The sequence below is a fragment of the Marmota marmota genome, unplaced genomic scaffold, assembly GCF_001458135.2.
Source record: "Marmota marmota marmota unplaced genomic scaffold, marMar, whole genome shotgun sequence".
NCBI lineage: Eukaryota > Metazoa > Chordata > Mammalia > Rodentia > Sciuridae > Marmota > Marmota marmota.
Window position 1 is genome coordinate 750,208 of NW_026000242.1, and position 23,410 is coordinate 773,617.

General features: G+C 37.9%; 3 protein-coding genes across 3 annotated transcripts; 2 read left to right on the forward strand and 1 right to left on the reverse strand.

The window, feature by feature from the left end:
* Positions 1–1,565: 1,565 nt before the first annotated feature.
* LOC107145965 (olfactory receptor 10G9) lies at positions 1,566–2,501 on the reverse strand. The gene has a single exon (XM_015490026.1). It carries the CDS (start codon positions 2,499–2,501, stop codon positions 1,566–1,568), a length of 936 nt encoding a protein of 311 aa, XP_015345512.1.
* A 13,569-nt stretch (positions 2,502–16,070) lies between these two features.
* Positions 16,071–17,053, forward strand: LOC107145966 (olfactory receptor 10G6). Its single transcript, XM_015490027.1, has one exon. It carries the CDS (start codon positions 16,109–16,111, stop codon positions 17,042–17,044), a length of 936 nt encoding a protein of 311 aa, XP_015345513.1. The 5' UTR covers positions 16,071–16,108; the 3' UTR covers positions 17,045–17,053.
* Positions 17,054–21,626: 4,573 nt separating this feature from the next.
* On the forward strand, positions 21,627–22,616 carry LOC107145656 (olfactory receptor 10S1). Its single transcript, XM_015489649.1, has one exon. The coding sequence runs from the start codon at positions 21,648–21,650 to the stop codon at positions 22,614–22,616; it is 969 nt and encodes a 322-aa protein (XP_015345135.1). The 5' UTR covers positions 21,627–21,647.
* Positions 22,617–23,410: the final 794 nt, after the last annotated feature.

Consider the following 23,410-nt stretch of genomic DNA (forward strand, 5'->3'; position numbering starts at 1 on the left):
AGATAATTTCCCCCCTCATTTAAATCTTCAGTACCCTTGGAGTTAGTTTTACTTCTGATGTGATATAAGATTTTAATTGTATATATAACTTGGGATAATAGCTGTAGTTGCTTAATTATTGTCATGATTTTAGAAATTTAATTTAAATTCTCAAATGATATTCCCAATTGTTTTCTTTTTTCATATTTTCTCTGTAGTACTAATTTTTATATGGTAATCAACAAAAACAAAAAATCCTCTAAAACTTGTAATGCAATATTGGGCCAAGATTCATTTTTTCTTTGCATAATATCTCAAAACCCAAATATCTCAAAATAACTTATTGAAGAAGTCCGCCTTTCTCTACTGTGCACAAGATAGCTTCCTCATATGAATATTTATCTGTCTATATCTTTATTCTCTCTTCTGTCACATTTTTACTGGTCTAGAATCATGAAAATGCAATTGTCTCTGAATAACTATAGAGCCATAGTGAGTTTTTATATCTAGTTTATGAATCACTCCATTTTGTGTTGTTTCTTCAAGATTATCATGACCAAACCTTGTCTACACATACTTTAGGATACACACATTTGTATCAATAGAATAAAATGCTGGAATTTTATGTGGAATTTTAGTGGATCTATAGAACAGTTTGAGGAGAACTGAAATTTTAAAATACTGAGTCCCAAATCTATTAGCACATTATACTTCTCCACTTCTTCAGCAGTTTTGTATTTTTCTCAAAAGTGTTTTGTTAATTCTATTGTCAGAGTCTTACTTACATTTATATCCTGATAAAGGTTTCTTAACCTCAGTATTGTTTATCTTTCAGGAAAGAAAAGTGTTTTTCTGGAGTAACCTTGTGCACTGCAAAATAAACTAATTAATTCCCTGACTTCTGAATACCAGGTGCCAGTACCTATGACATTCATAAATACCTCCATGACTTGCCAAATGATCCTGGTGAGGCAATATTGCCTGTCTTGGAAGCCATGGCTCTAGATGTAGAATAGATATCTAACTGCCAGAAATGATAATTTCTTACATCATTTTACAGTTACAGATCATACACTATTGTTGCTGTATATAAATCCATATATGAATATTCAACATCTTAGTTTTATTTCAATTTTGGATGAGTACTTAGTTTCTTATTTTTTTTATTTAGTTCTGGGTGGACACAATTACTTTATTTTTATTTATTTATTCTTATGTGGTGCCGAGGATTGAACCCAGTGCCTCATCCGCACTAGTCAAGCACTCTAACTATGAGCTACAACCCCAACCCCTTGGTTTCCTATTTTTGCCTACTAAATATATTATTTCCATAAATCATATTTTTAATAAAGATAAAAATATATACATACATACATAGCAATAAGGAATTATCCTTAGGAAACATAACTTAACATATTGTAAGCCTTCCTTTTGAGTGTATATTTGGAGTCTTATAAAAAGAGACAAACACAAAGCAGGGAAGACTTAAAAAGATTTGAACAGCTATAGCCACAGAAAAACATGATCTTTTACAACTAAAGTAGAGTAGTGATTTTGAAAAAGTGAATGTTTTTACTTCGTAGCATTTACTGGCTCTGAGAATAGGCCACTTTGTCCTTCAGCTTCAACAGAGCTTTCTTAACCTCCTTGTTCCTCAGGGTGTACACAACAGGGTTAAGAAGAGGTGTTAGCACAGTGTAGAAAACAGCCACAACCCCATCCATGACGTCCCTGGAGCCAGGTCTCAGGTAGATGAAAACACAAGGCACAAAGAAACAAAGGACCACGATGCAGTGGGAGGCGCAGGTCTGAAAGGCTCTGTGTCTGCCCTCTGAGGTGCGGATCCTCAGGATGGAGCAGACAATGGACACATAGGACAGCACTATCAGCAGAAAGCAGCCCGAGGCCACCACCCCAATGTTCACAAAGATGACCATCTCATTGGCTGAGGTGTCCTCACAGGCCAGCTTAAGGATGGGTGGAGCATCACAGAAGTAATGCTGGACCTGGTTGGACCCACAGTAGGGCAAGCGGAACGTCAGGGTGGTCTGGACCGCAGAGTGCAAGGAGCCACTGAGCCAGGTGCCCGCAGCCAGGAGGGCACACACTCTCCCCCTCATCATGCTGGAGTACCTGAGCGGGTAACTGATGGCCAGGTAGCGATCATAGGACATGACAGTGTAGAGGAAACACTCGGTGCTCCCCAGGAAGTGGAAGGAATAGAGCTGGGCCACACAGCTATGGAAGGAGATGGCCCCACCACCTGGGGTGGCCAGGGTCATCAGCATTTTGGGCACTGTGACAGTGGAGAACCACATGTCAATGAAGGACAGGTTGGTGAGGAAGTAGTACATGGGGGTGTGGAGGTGGGAATCCATCCTGATCACCAGCAGGATAAGGAGGTTCCCCAGCACAGTGAGAATGTAAATGACCAGGAAGAGGCCAAAGAGCATGGTGTCCAGTGCTGGAGCATGGGGAAGTCCCGTGAGGAAGAACGTTGTCACAAGGCTCCTGTTTGACATTTCTTACTCTTAGTCACTCTCCCAGTGGACACATGAAGAGCATCCAGCCTTTAGCATTTCATTGAGAACTGAGAATCCGTTCTCCATGTGGGAATTTTACAATCCATCTTGAAATATTCCAGAGTTCCAGTGAACTTTGTTTGTGGTAAAGCTTTGGTAATTGTGTTGGGATGATCTATCATCTCTGTCACATCCATGTGCACACATACAGATACACACAAATACATAAGAGGAAGAAAAGAGAAAAATCATTCTATTAGATTTCTTTTGATGAATTATAAATTAATTACAGCCCACTTAATGACATAAATCATATAAATTTATTTTTTTATCCTGTTTGCTAGTCATGTCATTTAGTGATGGATCTCATGGTCTCCAGGTATTAACTAGGATGCAATCTCCTGTGAGGCTCAGGATCCTATTCCCAGCTTTTTAAAGTAATTGTCATAATTTAAGTCTTTGCAGTTTAGGACGTGGTCTAGATTTTTTTGATGGTTTCAGCAGGGCACAGCAATTTAGGCTTCTAAAAGCCACCCCAGGTTCTAAGAGGTCTTAGCCACCTGGCCTTCTCAAATTATTGCAGCACCTTCTTCAAAGCCAGAAGGAGAATCACTCTCCTGTTGCTATGTCATTGTGTCATTTATTGATCACAGTCCATCACATGACACACTGTAGTAGCAACAGACAATGTTCCTATGTTAGACATGCCATCATATTCAGAAGCTTGTGGCTCATTCAAAGATAGGTGATTAAACAGGGAGAGTACCCCAGGCAGAATGTCTTGCAAGTGGTTTGGATTCTAACTAGCAGGTTCTGTTTTCTCTCCAAGTTTCATGGGGAAATAGAGACAAAGACTACTAATAAACCCAGACAATGCTGTCATACAAGAAGACAACTCTACCAAGTCTATTTTTTGTATTTAACACCTGAGACAGAAAAAGCAAAATCTATGTGAGCAGAGGGAGTCTACATCAGCTGGATGTCAAGAAAAAGTGTTATTTTTTTACAACTAATGCAGAAATTGTTTTTTTTTTTTGCTTAATACAAAACATTGTCTAGAGTTTATGATAGTTACAAATTCTTTTGAGTCAAACCTAATAAACTAGTTTCCGTTACGTAGAAACCGGATCTGCTCTTAGCAGAGATGAGATAAAATGTATTCTGTCTCCAAGGAACATAGCTTAAGCAACATGAAAGCTAAATATGGTATAAATAGTGGAAGCAGAACTATTATAACCACCAACATGAATGTCAGGACTTCAACAGTGAAGAAAAATGTGTAACTCTGAAATATTTACTGAATCAACATGACTTAATCACCAGGATAACTTCATTTTCAGATTTGATGAAACATGCAAGTGTTCATCAGATGAAGTCCAAGGTAGGCTGAGGGCCAAGACACAAGAAAGCAATCTCAGCCTGGCCTGTGGGGGAGGAGGGACTAAAATTTGACTTTCTTGTCTTCTGTAACAACGCAATAGATACTTGGAGCCACCCAATTGCTGTGCCAATCCATTCATCTATCTTTCTATCTTTTATCAAGAAAGACTAGATCACTAAAATGAGGGTGAAGTCTAGCAATATCCAAGTAACATCTCAGTGCATGAAATGTGAAGGTAAACAAGGGATGGAAATCAGGGGAAGTAAGTGAAAGCTCCATTTATAAGAACTCACCCCACAGGACATGGCTCATTGCAGTTGTCAAACTTGTCTGAGTTTCTCCTACAGTTTTCCCCTCTCTACATTCCCCTCTCCACATGCACAGCCTCTACTTTGCATGCTGTCACTCCAAAAACACATGCACTGTGTTGAGAAAGATGGGTCCATTTCTAACCAAACCAAACCACTGAAGTGCAGAGAATGCAAACCCACCAGGCTAAATGGCAAAGAATGAACTTGACCTGTAGTCTCAGGGGACAAGATTACTTGTGGGTTTCCAGGTTCCCTTGATGAGCACAGAACAGGAAGAGCCAATGAAAGCTTTTTCATAGGCTGCACATCTCCCTACCTGTTTCTTATTTGCACTCTCCTGGGATAGTTCAAGTCTGCCTGGAACTAATTTTAAACCTCAGAGGAGGGAAGTGGGACTTACCTGTCCCTCACCAGTGATGAAGAGATACTCACAATGGCTTCCTCTCAATTAAAATTGTCGAGAACCCCTATGTTACTCTTTCCCATCATCTTTCTATACAGAGCTACAAGATGCAAATTCCCAGCTTTGTTGTTGTTGTTTAGAGTCTCACACTCCCTTTTCCCAAAGAAGCATCTATAGATACATAATGATTTCCCAACTGTATAAAAATAATCATATTTTAGTGCTCTCATAATTTTTATTGCTTTTTCAAATGTTAATGAACACTTATATTACAAAACTATATCTTCTTTTGTGAATTAACTTTCAGGAATTTTTTTCATTTTTTTTCTGTTGAGCTAATAGCCTTTTATTGCTTTGTCTGAATATTTACAACTTAAATTATTAATTAATTTCTTCTGTAAGGTAAAATATGTTTTCAAATTTAAATTTCTTTGCTTCTGTTGCTTTTTTATGATCTAGGAAATTTTATCAACCTATTCCTGTACTGTTTTTGACATTGGTATTTTGCTTAAGTTTTTTCTTACACCAAATATTTATTAGTCTTCATTCAAATAATATCTAGTTTTTTGAGTATTTTTCCTTTACTTCATTTGGAATTAATTTTACTTTAGGTATGACATACGGATATTTTAGATATGACATCAGGATTTTTTTGCCTCATTTAGTAAATATTTTTTGTAGAAATTTGGTATAAGTTTACAACTATTATAATTTCTTTTTTTTTAAAGAGAGAGAGAGAGAGAATTTTTAATATTTATTTATTTAATTTTTTTTAGTTTTCAGCGGACACAACATCTTTGTTTGTATGTGGTGCTGAGGATTGAACCCGGGCCACAGGTACGCCAGGCGAGCGCGCTACCGCTTGAGCCACATCCCCAGCCCTATAATTTCTTTATAATAATTTGCTTTTGTACTCTATTACTTCATGATCAAAGAATATTAGCTACAAATTTTATCTTTTAAAATATAATAATTTCAATCCAATGTATCATGTCTATGTTTAGACTCTTGTGTTGTTTGGTTCTCATGAATTTTTGTTTACTTAATATTATAAAGACTGCCACGTTTGTATCCTCAGTCCATGTATATTTAATTTTTTGATGTATACTTGTGAAATAGCTATACTTGTGAAATAGCATCAGGATTATTTTTTCATCTGAGTATTCAAATAAATGAAAATAATTTATTGAAGAAAACTCTCTTTTTTTACTGTAGGTCATCTTTGTTGAATGACTGTGTTTCAGTTTATTTATGCTTTATTCTCTTCCATTTTTCTATTTGTTTAGCATGATACAAATACTACACTCTAAATGACTATAGTTCCAAAGTCAATTTTCACATCTGATGTTAAGAGTCTTCCAGTTTTGTTATATTTCTTCAAGAACTACTTTGACCATTTGGGGGACCTATTCCAAATCAAGACAGTATGCACTATTTAGTCCACATATCTAGGAAAGGAGTTTTCCACCTCAGCACTATTAACCTTTTGGACAAAAATAGGCCTTGTCATAAAGGTCAGTTCTGTGCATTGTGGGAGTTCCTCAGTATCCCTGACCTACAGTCAGTAGATTCCAATTCCTGTGACCTCAACTATATCTCCAGATATTGCCAAATTACCCCTATAAGGCAAAATTGTTCCTAATCAAAATCCTCTGGTCTATATAATTAATAGATGCTTTACTTCTTCTATTAAACCTTAACAAACATAAATCGGTGGGTCCAAATGATAACCTAAATCATTTTACATGTAGTTGTAGAGCTTCTGTTATAATTTCTGTACAGCATTTCATTGTGTGAATTTGCAACAATTTATTTTCACTCAGTGGTTAGACATTTAAAATTTTTCAACTTTTGTCTATTAAAATTAGTGTTGCAATAAATTTCTGGAATACATGTTTTTGAATATAGGTGCAGATATAAACACTGTATATTTATGAAATTTCACTTGGCAAGCATATAGTGTATATTATTTATATTTTCTTTTGGATGCACATTTAGATTTGTATACACACACAATTCTGTCAGATACATATGGACACACATACCCCCAGGAGTAGAATTTCTATATGATAAGCATCATTAAGCAGATACCTGCAATCACCTTTTCACCTGATATGACCTCAACTTCAGAACAATCCTACTGCCATTACCTTCTATTACATTTCTCTTCTGGCAGGTTTCTAGAGATCTTGAATCTCCTTCCACAATTCTGATCCCTTGACAGTGCCTTCATCCATTTCCACAAACCCAGACAAACCCCTTTCATCTCCCAGAATATTTTACCCTCTGGTCCTCTTCACTGTATCATCCTCCTTCAAATTCTGAGACTCCTTTCAATCTCATAAATCTCACATATCCTTCCCCTCCCTCCCCCTTCTTATTTTTTTTTCATTTTTCTTTCCTTCCATTATTGGCAGCCCAACCAGGGAGCCTGCTTGGATTCCTGATAACCAGATGCCTTTCCACTTGAGAAAAAAGCAAAAAAAGGAAAACTGAATTTTATGTAGTTCAATTAAACTGGGGAGAAACAAAATGAGATTTCTTATCTGCTAGTCCCAAGAAATGGATACAATTAACACAAACTAAAGGCAGGTTTATACATATATAAATTCAGTTATGCTTAAGCAGAAAATACGTCAGTCTTCATTTCTTTGGTTCTGTCCTCAGGATGAAGAACTTTAGGATGCAGAAAAGCAACTATCAGGAAGTTGCTTTTTAATTTAAAAGGTAGTCTGCTTCACTTCCTTCCTTCTTTCCTTTCATCCTTTTTTCCCTTCCTTCTTTTTTCTCTTTAATTATTCTACTTCAAACACATTTACTACTTGCTTATTATTATATGCTAGACACTGCACTAGGTATGCCGTGTACCAATTTCACTTCACCTACCAGTTTTTGTGCTGAAGCCCCAAGGTCTCTGGTGCTAAAGCTGGCTATAGAATTGCCTTTTTATTTTTAAAGAGAAAATTCTTGTAAATTTATTGTCATGCTGCTGTGAAGTCCCACACATGTGCTCTTAAATACTATGCATCATTATCTCCCCAGCCTGAGAAAAACAAATTAAGCCTCAACCTCCCTGTTTCTTTCTTTTTTATTCTCTAGTTATACATGACAGCAGAATGAATTTCATTTCATTGTACACACATGAAGCACAACTTTTCATTTCTCTGGATGTACACGATGCAGTCGCACAATTTGTGCAATCATACATGTACCTAGAGTAATGATGTCCATCTCATTCCACCATCTTGCCTACCCTCATGCCCCCTCCCCTTTGCCCAATCCAAAGTTCCTCCATTCTTCCTATGCTTCCTCACCCTATTATGGATCAGCACCACTTACCAGAGAGAACACTGGGCCTGAGTTTTTTGGGAATTGGCTTACTTGGCTTAGCATGATATTCTCCACCTCCATCCGTTTAACCCTCTTTTCTACACACACATCAGATAAAGCACTAATTTCCAGGATATATAAAGAACTCAAAAAAAACTTAACACCAAAAAGACACAAATAAATCAGTCAATAAATGGACTAAGGAACTGAACAGACACCTCTCAGAAGAAGGCACATAATAAATCAACAAATATATGAAAAAAAAGTCCAACATTTCTAGCAATTAGATAAATGAAAATAAAAACTACTCTCAGATTTCATCTCACTCCAGTCAGAATGGCAATTATCAAGAATACAAGCAACAATAACTGTTGGCAAGGGTGTGGGGGAAAAGACACACTCATATATTGTTGGTGGCACTACAAATTGGTGCAACTGTGATAGTAGGAGCAAATGTGACTCCATTTTGTTTTATGACTTCATCCTGTAAAACAACCATGCCAAGTAGAAGAGTCATGACTGGGGCAAGATGTTCTTTTCCTTTTGCTATAGAAACCTTTAAGAACTGGAACTACCTAATGGGGCATTGTTTCTGTAAGTAGGGTAACGGGGCTCTGTTTCTGTAACTGGGGTGACTGGGCTAATTGTGATTGGTTAGGCTTCCCTCCGCTTGACTGCACTGTCCCGCTTCTGTAACCTGGCTTGCTTGCATTGGCTAGACCCCCCGAACATCCCTTTTGCAATTTTCAGGCTTATAAGGAATGCCCTTGCAATTGTTCGGGGCTGATCAGGGGAACAGCTTTATGTTCTGGTCAGCCGCCACTGGTGTGCTTCAATAAAGGCTTGATTCGATTATACGTGAGTGGTCTGGAAGTCAGTTTATGAAACCCTGGGACAAAGCTTTAACTGTAACACAACCATTATGGAAAGGAGTATAGAGATTCCTCAGAAAACTTGGAATGGAATCACCACTTGACCCAGCTACACCCCTCCTTGGTCTATATCCAAAGGATTTAAAATCAGTATACTATAGTGATGCAGCCACATCAATATTTATAGCAGCTCAATTCACAGTAGCTTAACTGTAGAACCAACTTAGATGCCCTTCAATGGATGAACGGATAAAGAAACTCATATATATATATATATATATANGACTTTAAAACAGACAAATTTTGACCTCTGAAATAAATTCACAGTGACTTGCGTTTGCCTAAGCTTGGGTGAATAGGGTTCAGATAGGAGAGAAGAGGATTATTTAAATCTCAATAGATTTGTACCTTTTGCATTTTTGTACCCATATTATGTCCTCTATTTTAACATTATATAAAGCATTTTTGAAATTCTACTCTGCTAAATATTTAAAATCAAGGCTCTACAATAATACCTATCATTTTTTTTTCTTCTGTGATGGGTAACAGAAATATGGACATTTGTCAGCCCATTGATTTTTGAACCACACCAGCCTGGGATTTTTATGCCAAGTGCTGAGAGGTCAGAAGGAAATGACAGTGGTGTTCATGGGAAATTTAGAATTAATTTACACTTTCTTAAATGTAAAATGCAAAGGGAATTATTTTTTGAAGTCACACATGCTGCTATTTGAATTCTAAATGAGCAGATCCTCTTAATTTTATCATCAAAAGAAAAAATCATACTATTCTTATTTTAATTCTAAATTCCCTTTGCTGCATCTCTCAGATATGTATTTTAGAAGCATTAAAAAATCAAACTATTGATAAATTTTATGAATTTTTTTTTGTAATCTAGGTGGTTTAAATGAGCAAACAGCAAATTCTTTGGGAATATGTTCTATCGTGGGATACTGTGTTTGAAGCTGACCTAAATGCTTTGAACAGGAAAAAAAAATGTGTGTGTGTGTGTATATATATATATATATATATATATATATATATATATATACAAAAAAATAGAATATTACTCAACATTAAAAGAGAATAGAATTACCTCTCCTACAGAATCCCCACACCCCTCCCCAAAGGAGAAACTAACAAATATTTTTGTCAGATTGCAGAGAATGTTACGACCCTTCACAGGAATTAAAAAGTCCACTGTTATAAGCAAAGGGATTAATTGAATGTTGGATATCAGTTGAAGGTGGTCTCTTCTAATCTACTCCTCCCACTCAAGTGTTGAGAGAGCTGGTAAACTGGATCTGCCCTCCCCCAAGACTTGGCGTTTGCTGCTTTAATTTTTTTTCTCTTGCTTTTCCCCATAACACACCCTCTACCCTTCACCCTTCTGCTTCAAATGTGGAAGATAAGATAGCATCACTCTGGGAGAAATTTTCCCACCCCCTTCCATGTACCCATTCACATAGAAAATCAAATTGAGAGTAAAGGGAGGTCTAGAGTGAAAAACAACCACTTAGTGTCCCTAACATAGATTATAGTTCTTTCTTAAATTCCTAAGGCCAAGGATCCAAACTGGAATTTAGAAGCAAAGTCCTGTTTTAACCAAGAATTTCTTTGCCTCATATTATTCTTTGGAAATATATGTTCCCATCAGGGATATCACAAAACAAAAAATACTCTATAATGGGAGGATTAAGTATTTACAGTCTTAAATTTCTTTTGTTTCCCTTTGTGTATTTAGAATTATTCACTAGCAAAACCCTAAATCTGATTTACTCACTATCATTAGGAAATACAGAATAGCTTGGAAATTATGGCCATGCAATAGGAAAATGTACTAATAAATACAAATCAAAAATACTTCTTACTGACTTTACATGATTCTATCAATGAAAAGTGGCTCATTCAAAAAATAGATCATATTTCTGGAAGCAACCTAGATGCCGTTCCACAGATAAATGGATAAAGAAACTGTGGTACATATACACAATGGAATATTACTCAGTATTAAAAGAGAATAAAATTATGGCATTTGCAGGTAAATGGATGGAGTTGGAGACTATCATGCTAAACAAAATAAGACAATCTCAAAAACCAGGAGCTGAATGTTTTCTCTGATAAGTGGATGCTAATCCATATGGCAGTGGGGGGATGGCAAGGGGGATATGGAATGAGTGGAGAAACTTTGAATAGGGCAAAGGGGAGGGGGGAGGGGGCAAAAGGGTAGGAAAGATGGTGGAATGAAATGGACATCATTACCCTAGGTACATGTATGATTACACAAATGGTGTGACTCTACTTCATGCACAACCAAAGAAGTGAGAAATTCTGCTCCATTTGTATACAATGAATTGAAGAGCTTTCTACAGTCATATATAACTGATTTGAACTAATAAATAAATAAATAAGTATGATGTCCAAGTTCTGGCAGAAGGTATTGGCAGAATAATGGTCAAGGTGCCCATTCTGATGATGAGAGTCCAGAATTCCCAACCCTGCAGCATTGCCACTTGAGACTTAGTCTGGCTGAGAAAGGCCATGGAATTCAGAATTATGAATACTCACAGATCCAGAGGAGAAAATTGGTAATGGATCAAGCACAGAAGATGAGAGGAGATCTTGGCAGCCAGGCAAAGCTCAGAGGAATCTGGCAATAAGTAGTGATTAAGAAAGTCTATGAAATTGCTGATTGACCATTACAGAGGTCCACCATGGAAGCTTGATTAATATCATACAAATGGTGGGTAGATGAATAGAAATTCAATTCCAGATCTTTTTGTCTCAAATCAAAATTCTTCTTTATGGCCTACAGCCTAAAGAAGAAATAAAGATATCATCAATTAAAATGCAAAAAAAAAAGAATAGACCATATTTCACAATATAATCCTTAAAAAATTGCACACCAATATGCTTCTTTAAAATATTGTGCAATATTGATTGATAAGAACTATTTTAACAAATATTTATTGAGCAATAATTTGCCCAGCACTAGTTTAGGAATATTAAGTTCCTCTATTCCAGGAGCTGGATGAATCCATACCATTTACCTACATGATTTAAGTGACAGTTTACCCACTAATTAAGCAGAATGACTTTCACCATTCGCAAAGTCCTTATTCTCTTTAGAACTCCGTTGTTTCCAGTGTAAAATGAGGGTATGCTCTGGGTCATTTCTATAGAGGTCCATCCAGCTCTAATCTAAGTATGTTTGACTTTTAAGGGATTGCCACAGTTATAATGTTCCTACTTTCACTTCCTATTTGTACATGGATGAGCTGATGTTTCTGCCAAAAATAGTGTATCTATTCTAAAGTGATGCTCTGGTAATTTGCTTCAAGTTAAATGAGAAGGTACAATTTTAAGTAAAAATATGTATTCATGAAGTATCTTTAGCTTGAAAGTTCTTTCAAATACAAAGTGTATCTTAATGGGATAAATGAGTAAAGTGTAATTATCACTGATTTATAGGTAAGAAAACTTAATTCCCAAGAACCAGAGGAAGCATCCCGATTCTTAATTGAGTATTCGAGCTTAGAAGGATCCAGTGCTATAAGGACACTGCTAGCAACTAAGCAAACTTCCTGCATCAGCCATAGTGCAGGGTTTGCTGCTAACAAAGCCCAGTGCGACTTAATACCGTGCAGTAAGTTAATTGCCCCCAAAGGGTAAAGCAGAAGTAGTGTCAGCCCCCTAGTCCCCCACCCCATGGGGTCTATAGGAAAGAAGATGCTACTTGCCAGAAAACAAGAATCTGGAGGTCAAAGCCTAGGGACCCCACTGCCAATAGTTTCACAAGGCTATAAAAGGCAGGGGTGAGCCTAAAAGAACACAGAAATAACACAGTGACACAGCAAGAAGAGGCACATCAGGAGAACACCAGCAACCTGCTGAGCTCAAAATTGGGCCTCCATAAGGAACAGCAAAGAGCAAGAAGAGGAAACAGGAAATGGCCTCAGTGCAGATTCACACCCAGAGAGTTGTCACTGGGAGAGAAGGCTACAAAAGAGATGTAGAGGTATAGTAATGGAGATTTTTCTGAGGTATATATTTATTAAATGTTAGAGATGTTGAGAGCAAAGAATGCAGCTGAGATCTCCTAATGGCATTGTGTTTGACAGGAAAGAAGTCTGACATCTGCTTTCCAAAGGCCAATATATATCTTGGAGTTGCCTGGACCAGATGGGTTTCAAGGTCAACCTCAAGCCTATTGGGTTTGAAAAGGCCAGATGTGCAAATTGCTTCTTTTCCCATTACATAGATCAGTATATATGATATGTGGATAATATAATGTGATACTGGCTAAAATGTATACACCAAATTGCTGAAGCTGTTTTAGTTGATAGTAGATAATTTGGGGTATTTTTCTGTCTTCCCAGGGGTAAAAATATTATTTCTCTGTATACAGAATAATAAACTATAAATGTAAATAAAAATGGAGAATTCAAACAGCAGAGAAATAAGAAAAAAAAGAAATTGTGGTATGAAATAGAATTTGGAATAAAAGGAAAATTGATTTTCATTATAGAAGAACAAAATTTTTTATATGAATTGGTATAGATCGAGAAGAGACTGGTATTTCTTTATTGGTGAGAGTCTACGCCTATCCCTCCACTCACTTTCAAATAAAAAATTGAAAGCAGAAATTTTGAGAGAGTTGTACAAAAAAAAATATAGCAAGTATAAGTAGTGATGTACTAGTACTGGAATTCATATGATTTTAGACCTCAGATTACAATATCTAACTGATATATCTTTGATATTGTCTGCCTAGGTCTTAGGGATATCCACACAGAGGGAAACTCATTTGTTCAATACTATTTGAGGATCTTTATGTGAAAAGAATGCCATAAAATTGGAATTAAAAGGAAAAGAAAACAGTCCTTTAGGAACTCACACCCTAATGGGAAAAGTAGGCACAGCACACACGTGTAAGTTGAAACTTGCTTATGATAAGCCTGTCACAAACACGAATCCTCAGTACCATGGAAAAATTACATTTTATCATGTACAAACATGTAGAAAAGAACATAATCAATGTAGGGATTTGTTCCATGTACTTTTCAGACAGAAAAAAGTACATGGAGCTTTTGGAACCCATGCCCCATGGACAGGGGCAGAATATTGTATTTAATTTGGGAGAAAGAAGGAAAGGCCACACACACAGAGCTTCCCAAACCAGAAAGTAAAATCTCACAAACTTAAAATCAGTTAATAGAGAAATGTCTGTTCTGTTGTTTTCCTTGGGTTCGATCTATGATTTGCATACCAGAGAGCTAGCTTATGTATTATTTATTTCCTAAGAACACAAGAGTTCAAATTAAATTTCCTAATCTAAATGTGCCCAATGTAAAAATGTAGAATATACATTGAAATTAATATATTCACAATCTCTGAAGTTTTAACTAAAATAAATCTATTTTCAAAAGTTCTATATAAAAATGCTCATCCTATTTAAAATCCTTTAGGATAGTGAAGCAGTATAAAATTCCAGCCCCAAAGCACCTGATTGTATTTTCATTATTTCTGAATTAGTTCAGTACATTTCTCCATCCACTATCCATCTGTTCATCTGCCTGTCTATCCATACAGTAGAGAAGAATATATTGTATCTTAATACCATAGCTTCTAAAGTCTTACTGGGCTAAAAATAAAAGCCCTCCTACTTATACTTGAAAATGCCAATTCCCCTTTTTGATTTGTATCTACAATTGTATGTGGAACCCTGATAGTGGCCTCTATTTCATAGGATTGTTATAAGGATTAAATAAATTCATTCTCATAATTCACAGTAGTACTCAATAAACATTAAATACAATTTTCTATCAAATATGTGTTGCAGTCCTATATTGTCAGGCAAATTTAGTCTTCACATGGGTGCCTCAGTTCTGAAATGAACCTGGGTCTTCCAGTGAGTTGCTCCGTGATAGATCAAAGCCCTTAAATTTGAAGCTGTACCACAAAGATCCTCTTTTCCTAGGACTAGTAGTGAACAGCATCAACCTCAATGACAGCAAAAAATCAGGGAAGTGTCTGAAGAGTGTCAGAGCCCTGCACAGTGAGGTGTCATGTGGGGTATTCTTCCTAATGCCATCTTCTCTCCTCCAATATTTGCTCTCATGGTCACTTTATAAACTGGGGGCAAACATCCAAATGGCATATTCCTTTCACAGAGGCTCAGAGGCAACTCAGAATCACAGGCTTCAGAAGTGTGACATGAAACAGGACTTCCAGCTGGACTCCTAGTGGCCAATGGAAGTGTGGTGACAGCCATGTCCACCGACTAGCTACACTTTCTCTTCTACCTGAACCATAGATGCCCATGGATCTGTCATTTTACCATCACAGAGCCTACTTTTCCCAGTGACAAGTTGACTGGTAGGTTCTGAGTGATTTCTGGGACTCAGCACTTTTTGATAATCCTAAATAAGTGTTAAAACTGCATAGAAACTTAAAAAATATCTCAAAATGTAGCTATAAACCCCATTTTGAAACAGGAGGCAATGCTTAGTGATTTCCTAGATGCTTCCTTGATTATCAACTTACAATGGTACGGCATTGCCCAAGTAGAAGTCCAAACTTACTGGCATACCCTGTGGGAACAAAGTCTTCAAATCCAGTGTGACCTACTTCTGCAGTCTCTCAGAACTCTATTCCACAAACCAGGCTCTAATAAGACATGCATTTCCTATTTCCTTATACATCAGCCTCTTTAATCAGGAATGGCCCGATCCTCTGAAATCTAAAAAGTTTCTATTAATCATTCAGATGCCACTCAGCTGTTGCCTGCTCAGTAAAGTTTTACTTTCTTTTCCCCAAATGGTTATCATTCTTTGCATGATAATAATATACTTTAATAAAACATGAAAAATGGTCCCCTTCCTTCCTGTCTCTCTCTTTTGTTCTCTCTCCCCCTACCCTCTCTCTCAAAAGAGTCAAGACAAACAAAATTTGGGGGGCCATAACAGAAACTTAACAGAAAATTTGAAAAGTGAAATTGTGGATAATGAGGTACCACTGTACATATAGTCAGCTAGCTTTAACCTCAAAGACCATTGTCTGGAATCAAGTAAAGTCCCAGAATCAAGAGCTGGGGGAATGAGAGGAGAAAAAAAATGATAAAAGAGCAAGAAAGCAAAAGGAAGAACAAGAGCCAGCAAGAGAGAGAGAGAGAGAGAGAGAGAGAGAGATTGAGATACTCGTGTGACTATTTGAAAATGACACAGTGTAGATGGGCTATGCTAAGAGATTTTATAGGAATAAAATCTTTCTTTCTGCTACTACTTTTGGCAGATGTGAATAGCAAAGAAATGCAAAGTGGAAACCAGACCTCTGTGCTGCACTTCATTTTGGTGGGCCTGTACCACCCACCGCAGCTGAGGGTACTGCTCTTCCTCACTTTCCTTGTCATCTACCTCCTCACCGTGTCTGGCAATGGGCTCATCATCCTCACTGTCTTGGTGGATGTCCGGCTCCACCGCCCCATGTACTGGTTTCTATGTCACCTCTCCTTCTTGGACATGACCATTTCCTCTGCTATTGTCCCCAAGATGCTGGCTGGCTTTCTCTTGGATAGTAGGGCAATCTCCTTTGGGGGCTGTGTAATCCAACTCTTTTCTTTCCATTTCCTGGGCTGCACTGAATGCTTCCTTTACACACTCATGGCTTATGACAGGTTCCTGGCCATTTGCAAACCTTTACACTATGCTACCATCATGACCCAGAGTGTCTGCAACTACCTGGCTTTTGGCACTTGGCTGGGAGGGACCATCCATTCACTTTTCCAAACAAGTTTCATATTCCGGCTACCCTTCTGTGGCCCAAACCGAGTTGACTATTTCTTCTGTGACATCCCTGCCATGCTGCGTCTAGCCTGTGCTGACACCACCATCAATGAGCTGGTCACCTTTGTGGACATTGGCTTCCTGGCCCTCACATGCTTTATGCTCATTCTCACATCCTATGGCTACATTGTGGCTGCGATCCTGAGAATCCAGTCAGCAGATGGGCGTCGCAATGCCTTCTCCACCTGCGCAGCCCACCTCACTGTGGTCATTGTTTACTATGTGCCCTGCACCTTCATTTATCTGCAGCCTGGCTCACAGGAACCCCTGGATGGGGTGGTAGCTGTCTTTTACACAGTCATCACTCCCCTGCTCAACCCCATCATCTACACCCTCCGCAACAAAGAGATGAAAGCAGCTTTACGGAGGCTGGGAGGCCTCAAGGAAGTGCAGCCTCACTGACCTCACCCTGCACAGATGTGGGGCAGATACAGAAATTCAAGGCAAGGATTGGACACCAAGTAATTGGGAAGATATAAGACAGAATGAGAAAGAAGGATTCACACAGAGAGTAAAGGCCTCTTAGGTAGGGAGGCTAAAGTTGGAAAATTCCACATTGTAACTGTTCTCAAATAGGACTTTCTATGTCTCCCTTCATTACCACTGAAAACTTTGTTAACAAAGGTATCAGCTTGAAGGAAAGATCCAAGATAAGAAAACTTCAACACAAAAGTTCCATCTCTGTGGCATCCATTTACATGTACATGATAGCTTCTAATCCCTGTGTTGATCCTAATAATCTCCATGCAAATCATTTGATTTGAACTTGACAACAATTCTGTGACATAGGTATCATTATTCTCATGAAACTGTGGAGAAATTGAAATTCAAGGAAGTAAGTTGATTTTCCAGATTTCCTTCTCTCTTCCTTTTAGCTTAACATAGGAGATAAACTTGTACTTCAACTTGAGGGAGCAATTTCACCTTAATATGAGGGAGTCTTTACATGTGCAATATGCCATAACCTGAATATATCTAATCTTCTAAGCTTGAACAAAGCTTCACTTTGATAAAAATGATATAGATATATCAAGGATAACCTTCCTTGCTCTGCAAATATAAACCAGGCCTTCCTGCACTTCCAGGGATGTTAATGAAGCAGATCTTCTAAGATGGTAGGCTAGTATATATGCTGGCATACTTCTGCATTTGTTACATAGTTTGGGGGTATGAGTGTAGGGTAGGGTGCCACAGGCCATGTATCTGGTTACAAGATAATCAAAATAATAATAATCAAACTCATCTGAAGTACACCTAGATATATTTCTTCTAAGAATGTTGTCAGCATCTTAGTGGTAGTCCTTCACTCTTAGGACACCCTAAGTGCTAGAGATGCTTCTGTTGATGTTGCAAAAGTTCATGGCCAAATACAGCCCAAGAGAATCAGTATCTTCTACAGACTCAGTTTCATTTGTTAAAAAATATAATAGAGAATTATTGATTGCTATGCACCAGAAACTTTCTAAGAAGAAATGTGTGTTATCAGGGAATTCCCTCTCTATCTGTTTTAACAACAGAAATGCAAGTTTAAACATAAAAATATGCAAGAAGAGTCAATTCAGTTCAACTTATCACAAATGAATTCAGTTTAAATCCAAAATAGTGACATTGTAGTCCATTCCAAATAAATTTCTAATCTTGAGAAAAATTCATTTACATAGGAAGCAAAGAGATAAAATACATGACCAAAAAATTAATAAGAAGCTGTTGATATAATTAAGTATCCAGTAAATATTGTTCTGGAAAAGAAGAGATAAAGATATCACTAGGCCTGGAATTTATCAAGCTAGTTACTTGGAAAAATGTAAGATTGTAAATGTAAGAAATGTGAGGTTTGTAAGTCTTGTAAGACCTTCATAGGAAACAAGCACATAGAATTCTTCATATGATAACAAGACTATAATCTATAATGTTCTTTCATTTACTGTCTTTTTGGGAATTAATGTAAAGTTTACGTTAATTTAATGGACAAATTTTTTAAAAAAATTCAATCTTTGAAGTATTTTACAAAGTCAATTCTGAGACAGATATTAGTAAAACTTTTTGTTTTAAATATAAATATAAATTTGTCAGGCCTCTGGCAAGATAAAATCTTTTATAAAGGCAAAAGAATTAGAGTTGTCAACAGATCTTCAACGGAGCATACAAAGTGGCCAACACACAAAGCAAACCATCCATATAACAACATGTTTCACAAAATTCAGTGAAACAAAATGTGACTGAATAATTTTATATTCTGTCAATGAATCCTTCAGAGAAGAAGGCCACATGATAGCAATGTTCAACACATGAACTACTTAAGGAATTTTTTATTTATCAGCCTTCTGATGCAATCTACTAAAGAATGAACCTTAGTCAACCAAGCGATAACTGGGAGAACTTCAGCAAAAAGATAATGAATAGTTTAATTTACAAAAAATATACACCCAAGACTAAAACAATCATAGGAAGAAAATTAAAGATTAATTTACAAATGTTTTATGTTCTGATGAAGTGGAAATATTTCAAGTAAAAAATGAGAGAAATGAGCCAGGCGTGATAGCACACACCCATAATCCTTGAAACCCAGGAGGCTACATTATTGAACCACCAATCACAATATCCACATTTTAAACCTAAGGACAGTAGGAACAGAGAAATCAATCGTTATCCTTATCTTTCAGCTACTCAAATAAACATAGCTTCCTCTACTTATACTGTTCTATCTCAAAAGTGCTAATGAGAAAATAGAGAAATGTGTTTCTTTCTCTGTGTTCCCCATGGGGAGACAGGACACATAGATCACAAAAAAATTCCAAAGCAGAACATGATTAGGTAATTATTAATAATTATCAAGATTTCTATTAGGCTTCCGGAATTAATAAATTAGTGTGAGGGAAAATACTTATAAGGGCTCCCTTAGGAATTAAGTTTCAAAATGAAACCTAGAGAATACATTTGGGGAGGTAGATATTAAAGCATTTCATTTATGTTTATCATGGAATGCTATGATGGGATCAGAGAGAGATTGTGGCATATAGAGGAGAAAATGAATGAACAAATAGCATTCTTGGGTAAGAAAAGTTTCTTTAGGGGACTTCAGGAGAAAGATTTTTATGATAAAAGAAATAGTTTATAGGTATTTTCAAAATTTCACAAATAGATGCACTCTGTGTTATAGGTTTAGAGTTATAGAAAATAATATTCCTACAAGATATCCCCCTGAGAGAAACGGAGGAATAGTATGGTTCCAGAGGAGGGAGGGAAATTAGACAAACATTAAACCTCTCCCAGTATATCCTTTCCAGTAACATTGGGCAAACTCTCATTCTTTCCTGGGTTCACCACCAGCATCTCCACCAAAAGCAAACATTCACCCCTTCCCAACCACAATGGGTCTTGAAGGGAGGAGGTGGACACTGAAACAACTGGGCCCTGGACTTTTACCCTTTCCCATTGCCCATGAATCCTGGAAGGCGAAAAGCAAATAGTGAAGCTCTGGATATCAAAAGGTCCCAGAGGAAGGAAGATAAGTAGTGAACACCGAGTTCTGAGCTTTTCTCAGTGACAATGAGTCTCAAACTTTTTACAACTGCCTTCCTGGTTAAAATTTTAACCTGCACAACTAGGTCTCGGACTGTCCAAACTATATGTCCACAGTCTCCAATGATTAATTCACCCTCATTGTAAACTATAAAACTCAGACTCCTTCGTAACCCAAGGGCCATTTCCGTACCCAGAAATGAGCCCTCCCATGCCTCTGCTGCAGAATAAAAGAAAAGCTTGCTGATCCCCTTGAGATCTGATTCAGTCCCGGTTATTTGTATTTTCATTATGGTGCTGAAACCATATTGGTTAGTTTTGCTTACAATAGGCAATGCAGATCAGTAAAGAATCATTTACTATATTAGGGAGTAAGTAAGAGAATGCACATAAAATGCCATTGTGAAAATCTAGGCATAAAATAAACAAAGGCAGGTAGGCATGGTGGCCCACACATAATCCCAGATACTTGAAAGGCTGAGGCCGAAAGATTTTTCAAGGATAATATGGGCAACTTAGCAAGTCCCTATTCCAAAATAAAAAAATAAAAATATAAAAAGAGGTAGGGATGTAGCTCAGTGTTATAGCACCCCTAGGTTCAATCCCCAGCACCAAATAAATAAACAAACATAGGCTGTGCTAGGTAAAATTCATGGGCACTGAAGACACAACTGGGGTGGGAAGGGGGAGTTTAAAGAAAATTTTCACATAATACAACATCTAATTAGGCTTAGGAGGTAAAGAACGGAATGAATCAAAGAGAAATCTTGTGGCCTAAAAGAAAGGTACAACAAGAAAGAAATAGGAAAACAATTCCCAAAAATTTCAGACAAAGCTTTACAGGAAGAGCATGAAATGTACTGAACAAATTGTTCTGGTAATTATTCAGTCTACTCTCCAGGGCTTCATTGTCATACACTTGAGGGTTGTGGGCAACTGAAATTGCAGAGAACTCCCTCTGTGTGAGGGTTAGGTGGGGATGCTATGTTCCTGGATGATGCAATAGCACTCAACATCTAGCCAAAGCTCTCCCAGAGTGAGATGAAACTCCCAGATGACAATGATAAGAACCTGGCTTGTGCACATCAAAAGCATGACTGAATAAATTAGGAGGGCAGAGGCATCACAATTCTAGAATATATACCAAAAAAAAGGATATACTCAATGAAAGCAGGACTTATAATACTTTTTCTTATAGCCATAATTTAGGGATTATCTTTCTGAAAATAATCCTTTCAGTCCATTATGTGTTTCACAAGGAGTTCAGATTATTCTTTGAAAGATTTATTCTGAAAGAACAGGCAACAAGAAAACAGAAGAATAAGGCAAAACTTCAACTGAATTCTATCTTTTTCTCACTTATGGGAGAAACCACCATGGCATCACTAGATGGATAATGATATTAGGGGAAAGGTAAACAACTATTTACTCTATTAACTCAGTTTTGTTGCAGAGGTTAAGTACCTACTCTGTATGTGAGAAGATGGAAGTGAAGACAGAGTACCCTAACCAGACTGTGGTGAGCCACTTCTTCCTGGAGGGTCTGAGGTTCACAGCTGAACATCCTAGCCTCTTCTTCCTCCTCTTCCTCCTCATCTACAGCATCACCATGATGGGAAATCTCCTCATTCTCATAACTGTGGGCTGTGATCCTCAACTCCGTTCCCCTATGTATCACTTCCTGGGCCACCTGTCCTTCCTGGATGCGTGTTTGTCTACCGTGACAGTACCCAAGGTCATGGCTGGCCTGCTGACTCTGGATGGGAAGCTGATCTCCTTTGAGGGCTGCACTATACAGCTTTACTGCTTTCATTTCCTAGCCAGCAGTGAGTGCTTCCTGTACACAGTCATGGCCTATGACCGTTACCTGGCTATCTGTCAACCCCTGCACTACCCAGAGGCCATGAACAGGCGGATGTGCGCAGGGCTGGCTGGGATCACTTGGGCAACAGGTGCTGTGCACTCTGCAGTCCATACCTCTCTCACCTTCCACCTGCCATACTGTGGGCCTCACCACATAGCCTATTTCTTCTGTGACATTCCCCCTGTGCTGAAGCTGGCCTGTGCAGACACCACCACTAATGAGCTTGTCATGCTTGCCAACATTGGCATTGTGGCCGCAGGTTGCCTGATCCTCATCGTCATATCTTACGTCTTCATCGCGGCAGCTGTGCTGCGCATGCGCACAGCCGAGGGCCGGCAGCGGGCCTGCTCCACGTGCACCGCCCACCTCACCGTGGTGCTCCTGTACTATATGCCGCCTGTCTGCATCTACCTGCAGCCAAGCTCCAGTGGGATAGGAGCTGGGGCGCCTGCTGTCTTCTACACAATAGTCACTCCCATGCTCAACCCTTTCATTTACACTCTGCGGAACAAAGAAGTGAAGCGGGCCCTCCGCAGACTGCTCTGGCGTGGTTCCCTGGAGTCTCCAGCAAGGGGCCCACCCCAGTAAGCAGAGCTGTCTTGCCCCGGACTTGCTTGCCAGGAAAACAGTTATTCAAGAGTCAAAATGAGCAGGGAAACTCATTTGAGCCAAAATCAGAATAACTGAGTTTCGGTCAGCCGCGTTTTCCCTGCTTTGGCCTCAATGTCACTGTCATAAACTTATCACCCATTAAATGAAAGAATTGGATTTAGTTGGTGTTTAGACTCTCCCAGAAATCTAAGCTCCACGACTCAAAGGTACGTGAAATGTTGTTCAAATCCTATTTTAGAATTTTTTATACTTTTTTGAAAATTATTTTGTTTGATGTAGAATACACATTAAAGAATTATAAAAATAAAATATCATGCAGCTTAAGAGACCACATTGTTTTAGAATGAAAAAATGTAACTGCAAAGAGAAAAATGACTTGCCCAAGGTCACTTAGAAAGTGCCATTATCTTATTTCTCCTACTCCAGGTATTAAGATAACTAAGATCATACTGATTAGTAGAAATAATATAGTCTTGGAGGTGACAAGTTTAATGCAAAGTTCTAATTAAAGCAGTTTGCCATATAAATAACAAAAGTTTTCTGAAAATGAGTCCTTCAATTACTCTGGGATAAAAGGAACCTTGACTGCCAACCTGAAGAATTTATTATTCACCAGGCAGCATGCCTTTTTTTTTAATGCATTTCTTCTTTATCTGTAGAAATGTTCTTATCCTGAAAAGCCACTTTTTAAATGCTAAATCATGGGGAAAATGAAAGAAGATGGGGGGAAAGGAGAGGCCATTCTATAGAACGACTAGTATAAGCTATGA

Coding starts and splice junctions, on each gene's coding strand:
- LOC107145965 (XM_015490026.1), bottom strand. CDS start 2,501: ATGTCAAACAGGAGCCTTGTGACAACGTTCTTCCTCACGGGACTTCCC.
- LOC107145966 (XM_015490027.1), top strand. CDS start 16,109: ATGCAAAGTGGAAACCAGACCTCTGTGCTGCACTTCATTTTGGTGGGC.
- LOC107145656 (XM_015489649.1), top strand. CDS start 21,648: ATGGAAGTGAAGACAGAGTACCCTAACCAGACTGTGGTGAGCCACTTC.